At 35.4% G+C, this 18,367-nt stretch overlaps 1 protein-coding gene across 2 annotated transcripts in view; it reads left to right on the top strand.

Annotated features, from left to right (window-relative positions):
* Nucleotides 1-16,409, top strand: part of LOC118186801 (uncharacterized) — a 59,203-nt gene extending 42,794 nt beyond the window's left edge. For both annotated transcript variants that reach the window (XM_035356952.2, XM_035356951.2), the window contains exon 5: nt 13,946-16,409. In XM_035356952.2, the coding sequence (XP_035212843.2) occupies nt 13,946-16,255 (2,310 nt within the window). In that variant the 3' untranslated portion in view covers nt 16,256-16,409. The remainder of the gene's footprint in view (nt 1-13,945) is intronic.
* The last annotated feature ends 1,958 nt before the right edge of the window (nt 16,410-18,367 follow it).

The raw sequence follows: 18,367 nt of genomic DNA on the forward strand, positions 1-18,367 counted from the left end.
TTACTAGCATAACATCAATGTTATGTCTAGTAAGAAAATTTGAAATTTCCACTTGTTGGTATCTGATGCCGTTTGCATTATAGTAACAAATCTTTAAGAAGCTATTTGTAGCTGAGATAAAATTTATTTGACTATGAGTTTGATTAAAATTCATAGTTTAGATTTGAGAAATATTCGAAGGCCGCCATACCGACTTCTAGTTTGTCTAATATTGTTTTTGCTGTTTTAAATTTCTGGAAGAATTCCTTAACTTGAGTGAATTGGATTTTTATCCAGTCAAAAAAGCCAAGTGGGTTTGAGTTTGTGTCTTCTGTTTTACTAGTGTTTTCATTTTCCTTGGAAGTATTCCATGCATTTTTGGTTTGTTCTCAGGGAGTGAAGGAAAATCCTTTTTGTTAAATTTAAATTGTTCTTTTTTCTTTTCTTCTCTGAAAGCTTTAGATTCTTCGATTTGCTTCTGAACATTATAAGGATGTTTACTGCAACCTTTGAAGGAAGAAACGTGATTTTGCCCACAGAGGGCACAGACAGGGAGTTTGTTGTCATTTTTTGTTTGTTTACAAGTGAATGTTTCATGAGGCTCTGCACATTTTAAACAGCGAGGTTTATAGTGACATTTGTCCCGTGTGTGCCCGTACCTTTGGCACTTATGGCACTGCACGGGTCCAGGGCGAGCTTTAAAAGGCTCGATGAAGACATCCAGACCTCTGAGTTTCTTTAGATCATATATTCTTTTACCTACTTTATTTCTAGTACATTCTGCTATAAAAACAGGAAGATGAACTTTCTTTCCTTCAATAGTGTGAATTACTTGTCGAATTTTTTTAATTGGGATACCTTCTTGGGCAATTTCGTTTTTGATTAGTTCCATATTAGCTGTTTTTGGAAGTTTTTTAATTATTGCCTTGATAGGCTTTTCACTGTTGAGTTTATAAGTATGAAAAGGAATAAGTAGTTTAGTTAGGTATTCAGTAATTGTGCGGTAGTGGTCTGAGTCATAAACTCTTATGGTTAGTGTACCTCCACTTAGGTTTCCACGATATTTTTTTATATTTAATTGCTCTTCAAAATCTTCTTTCATCTTATCCCAATCCCCCGTTAAGTCTGCTAAGACTATAGGGGGAATGTGTCCTGCTTTTTTGTTGGGTGTAATAAATTCACCTTCCTCTGCTTCCATATTGTCTTCAGGGTTTAGTTCCTCGAATTTATTTTTTTGAGCTGGTTCTTCAATTTCGGAATTTGATAGAGTTATTTTATGAGTTTTTCTAGGGGTTATGTATCCTTCTTTATCTATTGTGGTTTTCTTTTTGATTCTAGATTTTTGACTAGCAGTAATATCAGATTGATTTGTTTCCTCTGTTGGATTATTTAGGGTTTCTTTTTGTTTCATTTCATTAATGTATAATTCTAAGATTTGTATATCCTTTTCCATAGCATTGACGTGGGCTAAGTGAACTTCAGTCGCATTTTTTGGATTAAATGAATTTTGATAAGCATGAAACTCAGAAAGCATAAGTTGCTTAAGTTTTTCTAAGTTATCGCAGGTAACTTCCAGATTTCTGTGATCACACACAGATTTGATACGGTTTTCAATCGCCTCCTTGTTCATGATATGCATGAATCCTAACTTTTAACCTAATGGCGAAAAGAATAAAGAAAACATACTTATCGTGAACATCAAGAAGAGACGACAGCAACTCAGGATCAGCTTCAGTAGTGAGAGCAATGTCGTTTTCCCTTACTTCACAAAATCGCAAGAAAAGCAACGCCGTAGACAGAAAGAACAATTTCTTTAATCAACAGCAACACCTCATGCCAGCACTACCAAATCGAAAGTACAGAAGGGGTGCTGGCCTGAATGCAAGTTTGTCGTCAAAGAATCACACCCAAATACTTAATATTTTAACTGTGGGTACTGTGGCGCCATCTAGTATTATGTTGTTCACTTCTTTGAGGTTGTATCTAAAAAATATCCTTGGGACTTAGTTGCATTGGTTTTGATCTTCCATGTGAAAAACCACTTGGTGAGGATATTAACGGCTTTTTGAAGCTTATCTCTTGCTCTGATGGCCTGATAGAACTGTACATGATCGCGGGGTCATCCGCATAGCAGGCAAAAGTAGTATCTGGGATATTTGGGATATCGTTGATGTAAAAACAAAATAATATTGGCGAAAGTAAACTTCCTTGCGGAAGACCGGCCTGAATAATTTTCTTGCTGGATAAAGTATCTTTAATTTTGACCTGAAAGGTTCTACTGTTCAGGTAGCTGAATATTGTGGTAATGAGGTCCGGTGGAAATTGATATTTATCATTTTGACAAGGAGGCCAGCATGCCAAACCTGGTCAAAAGCCTTCTCGATAACCAAAAATAGGGCAGCAACAGTCTATTTCTTATTTAGATGTTGTCCAATAATTTCTGTAATTTTTGTGATTTGGTGAACTGTAGAATGACCCGGTCTGAAACTAAACTGGTAATTCTTTAGCAAGTTGTGACTTGCAATGAAGTTTTTAACTCGATTTACAATAATACGTTCAAATAATTTAGCAAGAGCAGGGAGCAAGCTAATTGGTCTATAACCGCTCGTAGTTGACCCGTCTTTTCCTGATTTTCTTATGACTACAATTGTAGCGTGTTTCCAGATACGAGGGAAGTAGTTTAAATTTAAGCAAGCGTTAAAAATTTTTGTAATGAGGACTACCCCTTTCCTGTTCAGGTTCTTGAAGCCTTTGTTACAAATCTCGTCATAACCGGCCGCTTTCTTTGGGTTCAAAACATCAAGACAATCATTTACTTGTCTGGGGGTGAAGAGATTTCCTACACTGCGACTATTAGTAGCAATGTAATCTTTTACATGTTTTTCGATCATTTGGATTGGGGAACTGATTTAAAATGAATTGATCTTCGTAATCACTGGCGAAGATGTTTGCAATATCCTCAGCTTTATGAAAAGCCTGGTTGTTATGTTTAATTGGACTAGTGTTATTCTCTTCCTTTCTGAGCACTTTACTAATTCTCCAGACAATAGAATCTGTGTGGAACAGGCTGTCTACGACATTATCCCATTCCTCTGAACGATAATTAATCATCATGAGCCTAAGTTCTTTATTGCATTTATTAAAATTTCTTCTAGCCTGCGGATTTTGAGTTCTCTGAACAATCTTCCGAAGGCTGTTTTTCTCTTTAATTTTTAATCTGATTTTGTAGGGGAGGTTCATGTCTTCATTTTTAAAAAACTGTGCGTTTTTTAAGGCATTCTGGATTTTAATATTTAAGCTTTGGATAGCAGTGTCTATCTCTTCTTTTGAATTAAGATTTGCGTTAAGAGTGATGTTATTATCAATTTCATTCTGGTACTGAATCCAATTAGTCCTACTCTTCATGGGAGGTAATCCATGTTGTAGCCCGTAGAGGGTAAAAAGAACAGGTAAATGATCAGAGGATAAATCATTGTCCACACTGAGATAAAGCTGTTGTGAAACATTAAAAGTAAGCATAATATTTAAGATATCAGAGTTGCTGCTAATCATAGGGCAATACGTATGCTCCGTAGGAGCAAAAATTTGTACATTATTGTTTATTATGTAGTTAATTAAAACAATTCCATCTTGGTTGTTTGTCCTGCAGTTCCAATTAGTATTTTTACAATTCATATCACCTGTGATGGTTGTAGGATAACCCAACCTTGCAATATAATCTAAGTCCTGCGTATTGAACAAGTTTCCGGGTGGCTTATAAATCGAAACTATGAGATATTCTACTCCTATGCTATTCAGAACACATGCACATGCTTCTATGCTGTTAAAAATGGGTAATGCAAATTTGCAACATTTCAGGTATCTTTTGGTAGCTGTGGCGGTGCCTTCACCACGGTTATGAATTCGGTCGCTTCTAAACACATCGAAGTTTGCGATCTTTAGGGAGTCAGTCGTCCTGAGATGCGATTCGTTAAAAACAACGATATCTAAGCTATCCCTATTAATGTAGCCTTTAATTTCAGTTAATTGCACATTTTATGCCATTACAGTTAAGGAACATAAATTTTGCATAGTTAATATGCCTACTGTTACATGCTAAGTTGTTTTGGATGTCATTATACATGATTGTTCATATCAAACATCTTAATGGCTTCAAGAGCCACGCTTAACTTATTCATCTGATCATCTGCTTCTTTAAATTGCAGGTACAGAGAGTATAAATTTTTAATAAATCTATTAAAACCTTCAATATCGTTTTCGTCATTATTTTGAGGGGTTTTTCCTCCTGGCAATCAATCAATCAAACAAATTATTGCTGGGATAGCGCGCTAAGGGCGCTGTTTCCAGCTCATGAGGAATTGCCAGAAGGCACATTCTGAGGTGGAAAGTTGAGGCATTGAGGTGATGAAGAAAAGAGGCAACAAGAGGCCACAAGCCCAAGAAGGCAACTATAGAGCGCGCGACAAGACGAAGAAGTGCTAGGCAGTTGAATCATGAATTTGTACTGTTGTATAGTGAAATAATACTTGACAAAACGAAATTGCCGGAAACTTGCAAGATCTCAGCAGACACATTTTATTTATACATAATACAGTATTATACTTGAATACAAAAAATATGAGATAAATATTAACTAATGATATAAGAAGGATAAATACGAAGTCTATGTACACTCTTTACAAATTCTTTTGCAGTATTTCCTACATTAGGTAGGGAAGTTTGCGTTTCGTGCAATATGTGCCGAAAGCGGCCGTAGTTCTTTATCTTCTGGTAATATGATGTAATCAAATACTCTAAGTTTCTTTAAGTTGGGGCACTTGAGTGCTTTTTGGAAGAAATTTGCGTTTAGTCTGTGAATATGTTCTAAGGCCTTTTCAATCCTTAAATCCTTATGTAAAGTTTTGTTGGAAACAAAGTAATGAGCATTTGTGAAAGTGCGTAGCAGTTTATTTTGCGTAACCTGAAGCTTATAAATATCATTATCTTTGATCGTCGCCCAAGCTGGCGACGCATATGTAAAGATGGGTCGAATAACTGAGACATATAGATGTCTTTTACGGAGCAGATCTAATTTACAAAATTCATTCAGGATAGGGTTTAGACTTCGAATAACACCAAGTGTTTTACCTCTCACATGAATTAAGTGGTCTTTCCAAGAGAATTTATCCCTGATTATAACTCCAAGATAGTTCGCTTTTCGGACTCTGGGGATTTCCACGTTGAAGAGAGTGAGTTTTTCTGTGACCTGGGCAGCTGTGCGTTTTTTCCTGATTATAAGTAGCTTTGATTTATCAGCATTAATTGAGATCAGCACTTAGTGCACCAGAATTCGATCTGTGGCATAAGTTGCTGCAGCTTCTTGATAGCAAGATCTGGGCACATGGATTTGACAGCTAAGGCCGTGTCATCAGCGTAGCAGCCCAAAAACTAACTGTAGTTTGAACCCATCTTGGGGAAGTCAGTGACAAAAAATAGATAGAGTACAGGTCCTAAAATTGACCCTTGCGGGACGCCAGCATCAATGTTCTTTACATCTGAATTTTCGTTTCCTATAGCGACATGAAAGCTTCTGCCTTTGAGAAAAGAATGTATGAGACAAATTAATTCTTTTGAGAAGCTGAGTGATCTAAGCTTGAAAATAAGACCCTCATGCCAGACGCGGTGAAAAGCTTTGGCCACTTCTAGCATGAGTAAGGCCCCGCTCAGTTTATTGTGAAGGGCTCCGCCAACATATTCCGCCAATCTGACCAATCGCTTTGTGGTGGATAAGTTTCTGCGGAAGCCGAACTGTTCCTCTGGTAGTTTTTCTAAGTACGGTTGCATTCTGTGATAAATAATCCTTTCGTAAATTTTCCCTAAGACTAGAAGCAGACTAATAGGCCTGAACCCTTCGGGTCGTGAGGTATCCAATCCAGCTTTTGGTAAGACGATCATATTTGGCCTTTTCCAGGCCATCGGAAGATATTTGTTGCATAAACAAGCATTAAGAATGCTGGTATATCTGATTATGTAATTCATCGGAAGATTTTAAATTGCTATATTTGTTATGGCGTCATAACCAGGAGCTTTTACGTTTTTAAGTGTATGATATCTTGTATTTCTCTCGAGGAAGTGAGCTCTAAATTTTCTCCAAAGTCTTCCGGTGAGGTTAACCAGTCGTTAATACAGTATCTGACATCAAAAGCAAAATCCAGATCACATGGGCTAGCATTAGGTTTAAATTGATTTTCGAAGTGCTCTGCTAGTACATTTGCTTTTTCTTTGTTCGTGAGAGCTATAGAATTAGGAGCATGAAGGAGCTTGTTTGCAATTGGTTTTCCTTTTAAGTTACTCACAAATGCCCAGTATGCATTACCTGGTTCATTGAAATTCATAATTTTTCTATCCCACAGATCATTTCTGAGTTGTTAGATTTGTTGCTTGATTTCCCTATTTAATCTGTTTATCTCAGTTTTTGATACTAGGATTCCAGGTTCTGTTCCAAGTCTTGCGTAATCTATTTCTTTCTCTGATTTTCTCTTTAATTTGTGGGGGAAGGCTCCCCGAAATTTGATTTATAGGGACTTTCTTGGTAGCTGAATTGATTGCGTTCGTAATACTATAAGTGAACTGATGAACGGCAAGTTCTTTGTCTTGAGTGGTTCTGAGTGCCGAGCGGTGAAAAGTGCTATTTCTTAAAATACTGTTAAACAATTTCCAATCAGTGATCTCTTTTTCTCCTGTTTTGCTTGATCCTTAAGTATGCCTAAAGTGGCTAATACAGGTAAGTGATCTGAACTTAAATCATTGATGACATCCATGGAAACAGGAAGAGCGGCTGAAGTGATCATCAAATCTAGTATGTCTCTCTAACAGGATTGAGAGGCAGATAAGTGAATTCTTCTGGGGCGAAGAAGTACATAGGATAGTTATTTAGAAATTCCAAGAGGTGTTTACCGTTTAAGTTCGTTTTGCGGCAGTACCACTCTTCGTGCTTAGTATTTAAGTCTTCTGCTAATATTACAGGAACGGGTAAATTAGACTTTCAGCAAATCAGCATCTAGAGGAAAATCTGGCGGATCGTAAAAAGAAGTGAAATATGTATTTCCATAACAGGACAGAAGGATTGAAACAGTAACATATTCTTGACCATTGTTTCTGAATTGTTTGATCATACATGATTGAAGAGAATTCTTCACATAAATCGCTACTTCTCCTCCTCTATAATTGAGTCTATCAGTGCGATAGCATCTAAAGTTCATGACATTGATGTTAATGTTAGGACTTGCACGAGTCTCAGTTATCATAGCCATGTCTACGTCATTGTTATTGAGAAAAATCGGTGAATTCCATTAATTTGCAGTGAATGCCACAAGCATTCCAAATCATTATGTTAATAGGAGCCTTTAAATTTCTATTGTTCCCCATTATTTGGATTTTTAGAGGTGTTATTCTCATGACTTATGATAGTTAATTGCTTTACTTGTTGCTTAATTTGAAAGCCTGCACTTTTAATCACGGTCACCAATTCCGCGAGGTCTGCAAAGACTTTCTTAGCTTCTGAGAGCTCCTCTTGATATACTCCTGCAGAGAGGGCTTTCGCGTATGACTTGTTTTCAACCACTCGACTGCTGAAGGCATTTTCTTTGGCTACTTTCAGTTTAGGAAACATTTCACAGCAACGAAAACTTAAAGTGTGTTCCTTTCCGCAGTTCACACAACGTAAGGGTACATCTGGCTTGCCTTTATCAGGACAATCTCGAGAGAAATTATCTTTCGCACATCTGACACATTTAGGGGAATACCTGCAGCCTTCCTGAGTATGATTAAAGCCTTGACATCGGAAGCACTGCAGGGGCCCCTGACGTCCTCTGTACTCATTTATTTTAATTTTCATGTCACAAAAGAATTGCTCATGATAAATCCTTTTTGAGTCTTCCGACTTAGGCAAGGTGACAATAAAAAGAGGCAGTTTCGTGACAACTCCCTCCCTACGGCGAGTCATCTGTTTTACATCTTCCACTTTATAATTTAATTCTGTAAGATTCCTTTTTAATGTCTTCCATAGGCGTTCTATGTGTGAGACCTCTCACTACCACTTTTAAATTGCGTTCTTCTGGTAGCTTGAACGAATGATGTTCTACTCCTAGATCGTTTAAAACTTTTACCATACCCTTGTAATCATTGTTTTTGCAATGACTAATTGCATCAGGGATTTGCTGTCCATAAAATTTTAATTTATTTCTATGAAATACTTTGCTAATTTCCCCCCAGTTTAAATCTGTCTCCCTGAGAGTAATAGGCGGGATTTTAGCATTAGATGTTTTTACAACATTATTTGAGGCTGGGGCATTATTTCTAGTGTCATTTTGATTGATGTCTGCATCATTTGTTTCCATTTCATGACTCTCAATATGAGTATTGTTAATTTGCTCTGTAATTTTTTTAACTGAGCCATCCGTGTTTGATTGTGAATTGTTATCGGAGGCAGTGGTGACACCGGACGTGATAGCTTGGCTATCACTTAACTTTTGCTTTTTTATACTGTACTCTGTGATTTTTTTCCTAACAGTCTAATCACCTCTGCGGCTATTTTCCGTTTCGTCTTCGGAACTAGTTTCTTGATTGACAGTTTTCTCGTTATCTGAGTTCAAGTGTGAAAATTCATTACGTTTAATTGGGCTTCTACCCCTATCATTATATTCTAAGTTTTGACTCATGTTTCTGACATCTATTACGGTATTCGTGTTTTCATTAGTATTAGTTTTCTCATGATTAATTTGTGTGTTAAACACTTGTAACATATCGACAAGACTATGTAAAAATGTGTAAAGCTTGCCTTCTGTGACAGGGAATTCTCCATTTTGCTCTTTGACATGATCGAGCTCATTAATCTACGCTTTCACTGCACCTAGCACTGCATCCATCTTCGCATTGAAAATCAAAATCCTGCGGAAATAGGAGTCCAACACCCCGGAATTAGGCTCACTCGACGGTGTCCTAACAGGCGGATTTGTTGGCGAAAATTCCCGCGAGGCCCCTGACAATCACCTGAAGCGAAAGCTTCGAGGTAACTATGCGGGAATATACAATCCAAAATCTAAACAAGTCGCTATGACTTTAAATTAAAATCCTGAAAAAGAAAAATTAATTGCGTAAATTACTTATCTAAATTAAATAATTAATTTAATAAGCAATCATATCGTGAAATTCAATCACCAAAAACCAGCAATTAATGCCGTAAGATAAGCATAATTATAGGCAATCGCAGCGTAATCCAAAATAGGCTTAACAAGAAACACGAGGAAAAACGAGCTGTCTGAAGAGCGAAATAAGACCCGATCTTCACTCACCACGGTCCCCCTGGCTTGGGTTTATTTCTAGTTATCTTCGGGGCGGCGGCGGACGCGTACGTTTTGTAGTCGGTGCCTTTTTTGATTGGCTCTCCTGTAGAGCAAGTATAAGGTTTCGCTTTTTCAGTCATGGCGCTGGGTATGATTTTCTTGTTTTCAAAGTGTTTGGAAGAATGTTCCATATTTTCAGGCCTCTTGGGGCAATCAAGACTATACACGCTGCGTGCAAACCGTTGCAAAGGACACACTGGGCTGCATGTTTTTTTATATTTTTATATGGGCATTCGAAAGATTTATGCGATTCAGTACAGCATTGCGTTGGTGCGGGCCTACCTTTATAAGATTTTATAGTAACCTTCATATCACATAAGTATTTAACTTGCCATATTTTCTTACCCTCCTCATTACTGGGGGTTTCAACATAAAAAATCGGCAGTTGTGTAGCAATACCGTCTCTTATTCTAGTGATGGATTTGACTTTAATTATTGGTATTTTTTGAGCTTCTAACTTTTCTTTAATTTCGTCAGCCTTGTAATCCGTGGTGAGTCCTTTTATGACCAATCTGTATCTTTGAGTTTAACAAAAAGGTGTGATACGGGGTTTCCTCCTTTTCTAATTTATCCTGCACCTTCTTATAATCGTCGGCGGAGCTTAGTTTAAGAACCATATTTTCACCTTCTTTTTTGAAAAATTTCTCAATTTTTAAGTTATCTTTTAATTCTTTCCTAAAATCCTTCCAGTTTATGGTCTTAGTGATAACTAGCGGGGGAATTTTCCCGGCATACCTTCTGGGTTGAATGAAAGGATTTGGGTTAGGGGTAACCTTATCTTCTTTCAGGATATTATCCTCTTCCATTCTGTTGCCATCTAAGTTTTCCTCTCGTAAGGTTTTGGTTTGGTTTGTGTGTGTATTTAATTATGGCAAAGCACACTAGGGCTATGAGCCTAAGGGGAGGGATGCCTTCGTGGAGGACTTTCAAAGGGAAACTGGCTCGTATATACGTTGCACATGGGGAAAACCACGAAAACACCCATGCAGCCAGCCCGCTCGCGAGATTCGAACCTCGGACCAAACTACCAGTGTTCAGCGATTTTACCGCTCGGCCGCTGGTGGGCCCCTCTCGTAAGGAATTGAATTGATTTGCAGATTTTAGAGGAGGGTACGTTTCCTCGTTCGAATTACTACGTTTCCTACCGCGTTTTGAAACGGGTGCATACTGCCAACCGTTGTCTGTCTTTTGTGAACTTTCCCGATTGTTAGTATTAGAAAATGCCTCATTTAGAACTTCTACACCATCTTTGAGATATATCATATAATGTTTCGCTTCCAATTCGGCTCGCATAGAGCTAAGACATTTTTCCTGTTCCTCGGTGATACCTGTCGATTCCTTTAGTTCTTGAAGTTTATCAACATCTTCTTTTAGCGTATAAAAATGCGCGAATAATGCGTGAAGCGATCCGGGTTCTCCGTCCTTCATGCCGAATAGCTAGTCACCGAACCCTCTAAATAATACAGTAAAGCATTCGGAGAGAAAAGCAAAAAAAAAAAAAATTCTCTTATCGATAGTCAAGACGATCACAAATACACGAGCAGTCTCCAAGGATCACACGTCCACGTACGTCGTCTCCACGTTCTGAAAAGAGAGCGACTTAGTTGTAATTAACTAGAGTACGGAGGCAGTTTTCACAATAAACATATTCTACTGGTTAATCTTATAAATTTTCGAAGCAGAAAGATTAATTGAGATTTTTTGAATTGCAGTAAAGCTCACTACGGTTATCTGTCTGAAAGGTGAGATATCTTTCTACGGGACTAAAATTAAGGAATACATACTTGAATATAACGTTATGAGGTAAACTGCATAAGACAGCTAGTCTGTTGACCGGGATTTGAAACAGGATCTGGATCTGGATCGTAAATTTAAAGTCTGGCCTCTACTACAAAGAGTAATCACCAGTAGACATCTTGGTCCTTGGCTCTTACTTTATTTTTTTTAATTCAATCAAAGGCACACTGTCTTGTGTGCCGCGTCCTGAGGACGAAAAAACTAAGAAACACTGGTGGCAAGTCAGGAAAATCATTCTTTCGTGAAAGTTCAAGCATTTAAACAAATATGCTGAAATTAGTCCATTTAAGCAATAATGCCTTCGTAAATACATCATGAGTAGGTGCAGCTGAAGTCTTACACACAGTTAGCAGCTACGTGAGCGTGCATAGAGCAGAAGAAACAACTACATCGTAAAGTCACATGACTTAAAGTCAAATTCAGATTGATCCTTGCTTTAAGCATAGCGGTTATGATGATGAGACGCAAAAAGCTGATATCTAAAATACTTGTAATTTTTAACAATTTAGTAAACACTGAGACGTGATAATTTTCTTTTGAAGGTAAACACTTATGCGGTCACGTATGGCTCGTAATACAATGGAATTTAGCTGGTATTATTCTTACTGAACTTCAAAGAGTAAGTAATTTCCACGTTCGTAAATATTTAAATTACACAGTTCAATGGCTTTGCAAAATCAAAGTCCGTTCAAGAAACACGAAAAACACATTTTAAAATAACACCAAACTTGGCTATATACAAAAACGGTGCACAGTTTGCTTTGTCAAGATGATTTATAAAAATCACAAAGTCCTTGGTACAAAACACTAAACACAAACTAGACAAAAAAAGTGAGTAAATAAGATACTAAGAAATACGAAATATTTACATTATACATTATGTACATCACCACCACCGTGGGTTGTGGTGGATTGAAAGTGGGCGTTTTACAACCCTCTCCTGAGGGGTATCGTAGGTAGTAAGATTTCTTATTGCAGAGTAAGGAGAATTTTGCATACTTGTGAAAAAATTGTGTGCTGTGGTCAGAATCTGTTCCTGAATTGGTAGAATTTTAACTCATCATAGAGCTGCGAGTTTCTTATGAACCAGGGAGCGTTTGTAATAGATCGAAGTATCTTGTTTTGTAACACATTCATCTTCTGTCTGTCTGTTTTCGTTGCTGTAGCCCAGGCCGGTACGGCATACAATAAAACTGGGCGAATTAAGGTAATATAAAGTGTTCTTTTAATCTTTCCAATTTAGAATTTCGTCATAATAACGGGTAGATGGCCATGAATGCTGCGTTAGCTTTATTGGTCGCGTAAGTCAGGTGATCATAAAAAGAGAGAGTTCTATCAATATGCACCCCAAGATATTTCTAAGAATTTAGAACAGGAATTGGGATATTGTCAAATTTTACGTCAATATTTAGCGGGAACCATTTTTTATACCGTCTGTAAATCACTATGTTGCATTTAGAAGGGTTCACTTTAATCTTCCATAGCTTGCACCATGCATCTATTTCATTAATTTGGCACTTCAGCTTGTCTACAGCATTTTGAGGGTTCAGGGAGTTAGTTAAAACCACGGTGTCATCAGCATACTTTAAAAACAGGTCGAATTAGCAGTGATTAGCTATTTTATCCACTCAGTCGTTAGTAAGGTGACGAATAATGAGATACCGAATTGTGATACGAAACTGGATTAAGGAGATAATTTTTTATATTTGGTATTTAAAGTATTCGAAGAAATTACAAAGATACTTCAATAGTTTAACGTTTTTACTGTCTTCCTTACTTACTCCGTCAAATTTTGAATGGATGTACGAATGCCTGTTACTCTGAAACAGAAATACTTCAGAGTTTCATTTTTATTACTTTATTTCTGAAGACGAAAACTGAAAGTAGCTATGAACTTTTACAGTTTATTCTAAAATACAGTTTCCAAAACGAAATTCCAAACACTGAAGTTGAATTTTCTCACAATTGCTGCAAGCATTAGTTGTGCTTTCTGGATGTTTTTCTATATATAAATCCGTCAAAAAGCAACTAAGACTCAAAACTGAATATTTTGCATTTAATACATACTGAGCTATCCAGAGAAGAAAAATTGAAATAATTTAAGAAACTTCTAAAATACCTTCGATGGTTTTGCTAACAGGAAAGCAAACAAAGTAGCACTTTAAAAATATTGGAATGAAAATTTTATTTAAAAAGAAAGCCGAGCTTTTATTTATTTCCTGTATGTCTCTCTGACATCTTAAAGATCTGATTTTTTTTTTTTTTTTTTTTTTTTTTTTTTGTGTGTGTGTGTGTGTGTGTGTGCATTGAGAGAGGCAGCAAAAGAACTTTCCTGGGGGGGGAGGTGTCTAGCTAACTGCATAACAGATAACAAAGCAAATACCAGTTCGTATTAAAGCCGCTATATGGCACCGTGTTAGTTCTACATGGTTCTATAGTTTTATCTGAGCTTGGTAAAATTTTGCATAATTCATCTTGAACAAAAACGAAAGGAAAATCACTGCCTACCTGAGGTTTCGAAAAAGTACTCCTTCCCCCTAAATTAAGTCTCTGTGTAACGCTCGGTCAACGCTAGATACCACGATAAAATTTTTAAAAATTAACTTTTAAAATGAAATACGGAGTATCCATTTAAAACAAAATGGGCACTAGTTTAATATGAAATCAAAGCAATGAAATCTTACCTAATTTTAATTTGTGTGAATAAATTCCATTATTTGGTTCAAAATCTTAATTTACGCTATACATTCTCATTAACTTTATATATTCAATAATTGTTTTCACAGGTTTTCCATATTTGCCACGAGAATGGACAAAGAAGCACTTTCCTGTGCCCAATTGGTACATTGTTTAACCAGGAATACCTAGTGTGTGACTGGTGGTACAATGTGGACTGTGGAGGGAGTTTACAAAATAATTATGCAGCTGAAACTTTACAAGCTTTCAGTTCAAACACCCAACAACTTAGTGTATTAACTCAGAGCAACCGGATTGCAACGGAAGTAGACAATCTGCAAGAAATTCCTTACAACCCCAAGCACATAGAAGATCCAAAAAGATCTCTTCGGAAACAAAAGTTCCATGTTTCAACTCCGAGCAACGGATTTGAGACGAAGAAAACCAGTTTGCAGCAAATTCATAATAGAAATAAGCACATAGGAGAGGATCCAACAAAGTTTTTTCGAAACCAACAATCACGTGTTTCCACTCCGGGCTACGGATTTACAGAGAAAAAAATTAACTTGCAGCCAATCCGTTATGGTGAAGAACATATCAAACAGGGCCCATCTGCAGAAAAATCTTCACTGCAAAAGGCGGTTAACTACCTCGATCGTTATGTTGTTTTATTATGGGAACACATGAAAAATTCTCCAATCAAAATACATGTACTTCCTAAAAATACAATTTCTTCTCATTATACAGGAAAGGATTCAAGTTCAGATTCTCCCAAACATGCAGCTGATACTAATAAAAATAATAGAAAGTCACCAAGTAAAACAAAAGAAACAAATCAACAAAACAAGCCAGCAAAATGCACACCTATTAAGAAGCAACGACAAAACAAGCGATACTTTGGTGGATTGAAGCCATTTGTTCACACAACGACAAAAACTGCAAAAGTCCTTTCCTATAACTATCACAACGACAAGACCTTAATTGAAATACTTCCACCTAATTTATCTGATAAAAACTTTACAACATTAAAACCCTCCATTGAGATAAAATCTTCACACGTTAAGGAGATTATTCAAAAGAATTTATTACTCCATAAACATAATTTTACAAAAAAATTGAGTCCTGTTATGAAAAAAGATTTCAAATCACAGAATGGTGCTGGGAAGGATATCCCTGTTGCTTATAAAAATTCACAAGACAACACAACAAAAAATAAATACATCGCAAATGCAAAATTTGGCGAAATTGTTTATGATTTTCCTAAGTTTTCTTATGTAAAAATGGGAAATATTAATAATAATAATAATAATAGCTATTTCAATTATCATTCAGTAGAAAGTACGGTGAAATTTGAAAAAATAAAATCAAACGAGTCTAAAAAAGAAAAATATAATGCATCAAAAATTCAACATAACGATCCTAATGAAAATAAAGTTGATAATAAAAGTACAACATCAAATAAAAAGACTACCAAATTGCTAAACAGTACAACAAAAACTCCCAAAATTACAAATAAAATCATTAGAAATTATAATCGAACTGCGGTTAGAAATGGTGAAAAGACTGATAAGGAATTACGGTTTTCTACAGTGAATAGTAAAGGAATACGTTTTCCAGAATTTAGTCAAATTTTGAAATTAAATGGCAGTAGAAGATATGGAGATAGATTGTCATTTAATGCAAACTCTTTTTCTATCTTCAATATAGAAAAAGCACAAAAGAATATGCTAAAAACAAATATTGCTGCTCGAAAGAAAGGTAAAAAGCACGATAAAGCTGCAAAACAAGAAAAGAACACGAGTGAAAATTTACAAAACAACCGCACAAATCAAATCAGTTCCAGAGCAAACAAAACAAAAATATCTAATCATAAAACAAGCAATAATAAAACAAATATGCAAAGGAGAGAAAACAATATAATTCCAAACTCTAAAAGCGAAAGAATGTTTCACAATCGAGTACAAAATAGCCATCCTTTCGTATCTCGCATCGAAGAATCCAAAAAAGAAGCTGAAAAACACATAAATAAAAATTTTACTATAAGTTTTCGAGTTCAAGCTAAAGAATTGTTACAAATAAACAATACAAAACATCTTTCGAATCCAAATATTGTGCGTAACGTTGTTCAGAATAATTCAATCAAAACGCATCATCTTAAAGCTCCTTACGTGATTGAAAATAGCCACAATGTTAATCATATGACCAACAAACGTTTGAATGAGTCCGAAATGTTAAGATATAGAAAACAGAACATCACAAAAATCAAGCACAAACATGGAGGATTTGTTGTTATTAAGAAAGTAAAAGTTGAAAAAAAGGACCACAAAATGCCATTGAATTTGACAGAAAGTGCAGATGTTATAAAACCAAATACCACTAGCAGTCTGGAATTAAATTCTGGCCCTAACGATCACATTTAGGTAAACTGACTTAGCAACTAAATTTTGTATAATGGTGCAGTGCTCTTTTTCATTGACAAAAATGATTTTGTTTGTAAAAATCGTGTATAACCATTTGCTCAAATGTTCATGTATTAGTAATTCGTTTGAATCCTTGCAATAAAGATTGTCTTTATTATAAGCTTTTATTTAATTCATTCCTAGTGTTTCACTGTGGTGGGAATTCTGTCATTGATTTTTAACCTACTTCCTGATAAGCTGTGAGACCTAGTATGTTTTGTGGGTATGAAATGGTAACTAGATCTACTTGGATGTTACATTGCGACTTCTCGTACAGGGGTGAAGATGAACACAACGGGGAAAGGGTGTGAAAGGCCTTTTATTTTATCACAAAGAAGTAACAGATAGCACGGTCAAATGTGCATACGACTAAAACACCATCACTTGCGGTGAGAACTTGAATGGTAACAATAAATTTAAAAGGTAAAGATGTAGTGTTAGACAACAACACAATTTAATTTAATCTAATAGGCTGACTCAGAAACCTACAAGGGCGATGTATTAACTATATGGCCAGAATAGGTAGCCGCTACTAAGATTAACAGCTGTAAGACAAAATAGCAAACGAGTGATTTCACTAGCGAAATTACGCTCTGTCTAAACCGTTCGGTTCAACAGTTTAAATACTCTCGTTCGCCTACTTCATTTACTTCCTGGCGAGGATGTGTGAGGGGAAATAAGAGAATTCAAGAAAGGCTCAATAACTGTTAGTAAAATTAAACAAGAGCTATTGAGCTAAAACTAAAACTAAAGCTATTGAGTTCCAACTTGTATACACACTGTCGATGACAATGTAGAACAAGTATGGAGAAGTTATTTTTCCAAAATTCGATTTCGATATTTTTTAATTTAATGTTCAAATGATTCTTCGTTTATTTATAGTCTGTTCGTTCGTACAACTGAGTAAAGTGGAAAAGCATCTTTTAAACGAAACTTGTGTGAAAATGGTAACATAATTTCCGGAAATTTTCGAAAATCGCTTGATTTTTTTAACTATTAGATGTCCACGTTTTTAAAATTTCAACACTAAAAACGTATCGGATATAAAGTTTTGAAACTTTCACAGGTTATAAAGCAAACAGTTTGCCTTTTTAAAACAAGAATTATAAAAAAATTTTAATTGGCCAATTTTTTACATTTCTCAAAAAAGATGTTTCAAATGAATAATTTAATTGGCAATGTGTCATTGATACTCAAAAGGTAATAATAAAATAATTTTTAAAATGTTTTCGTGAAACTAGCTTTTAATTAAAACTTATGAAATCATTAATGAACTAAAATGGAAAAAATATTATATAATTTAATAGGAACAAGAGATTAAATAATTCTCTTTACAAAATTCATCTACAGTTTTATACTATGAATAATAAAAACGTATAGTACAAATAATGAAATCAAGAATGGAGCTGTCAAAAACATAAGCATCATACATTTATAAACTTATCAGATCGCTCCATTCTTTTACTATTCGTGATATAAATTTGTAGATGAATTTTATAAACAGAATTCTTTAATATTTCTTACCTGTGTAACTATATTATAAATTATTTTTCTCTTTTAGTTTGTAATTATGTTTCGTTTTAAGCAAAAGCTTACTTTATAAAATCTTTTTTAATTTAAGGCTCTCATGTTTATCTTCTATTTTATAAATCTGTGAGTTTGTTATAGATTTATAGAACAGTATGATAGTATTAAGAGAAAGACAAAGGAAGGCAGAAGGTAGCTACAGTAAACATAGAACATTAAATTTTCTCCAGAAAATTATTATCCAGTATTGGAAAGATTCTTATGATGAATATATGGCAAAAAATCAAATTTTCAGATCTCAGCTATTTGTTTAATTTTGTAGGGTTTGAATTTCCATCTGTAAATAAACCTTAAGATCATAACTGAATGAAAGAAGTCAACTTTAAGTTCTTAAAGTCTAAAAAATTTTAAGTCTTTTTCAAGTAATACTGTTTTTATTATTATTATTATTATTATTTATGTACCCTGTATATGAACAGAACTACGTATCGCTTTCAGTATTTATACTATCTATCAAAACTATGTCATAATTGTTAAATAAGCTTT

Source organism: Stegodyphus dumicola, chromosome 1 (genome assembly GCF_044657685.1).
Source record: "Stegodyphus dumicola isolate Sdum_Otavi_A_Nest chromosome 1, ASM4465768v1".
In the NCBI taxonomy this organism is placed as follows: domain Eukaryota; kingdom Metazoa; phylum Arthropoda; class Arachnida; order Araneae; family Eresidae; genus Stegodyphus; species Stegodyphus dumicola.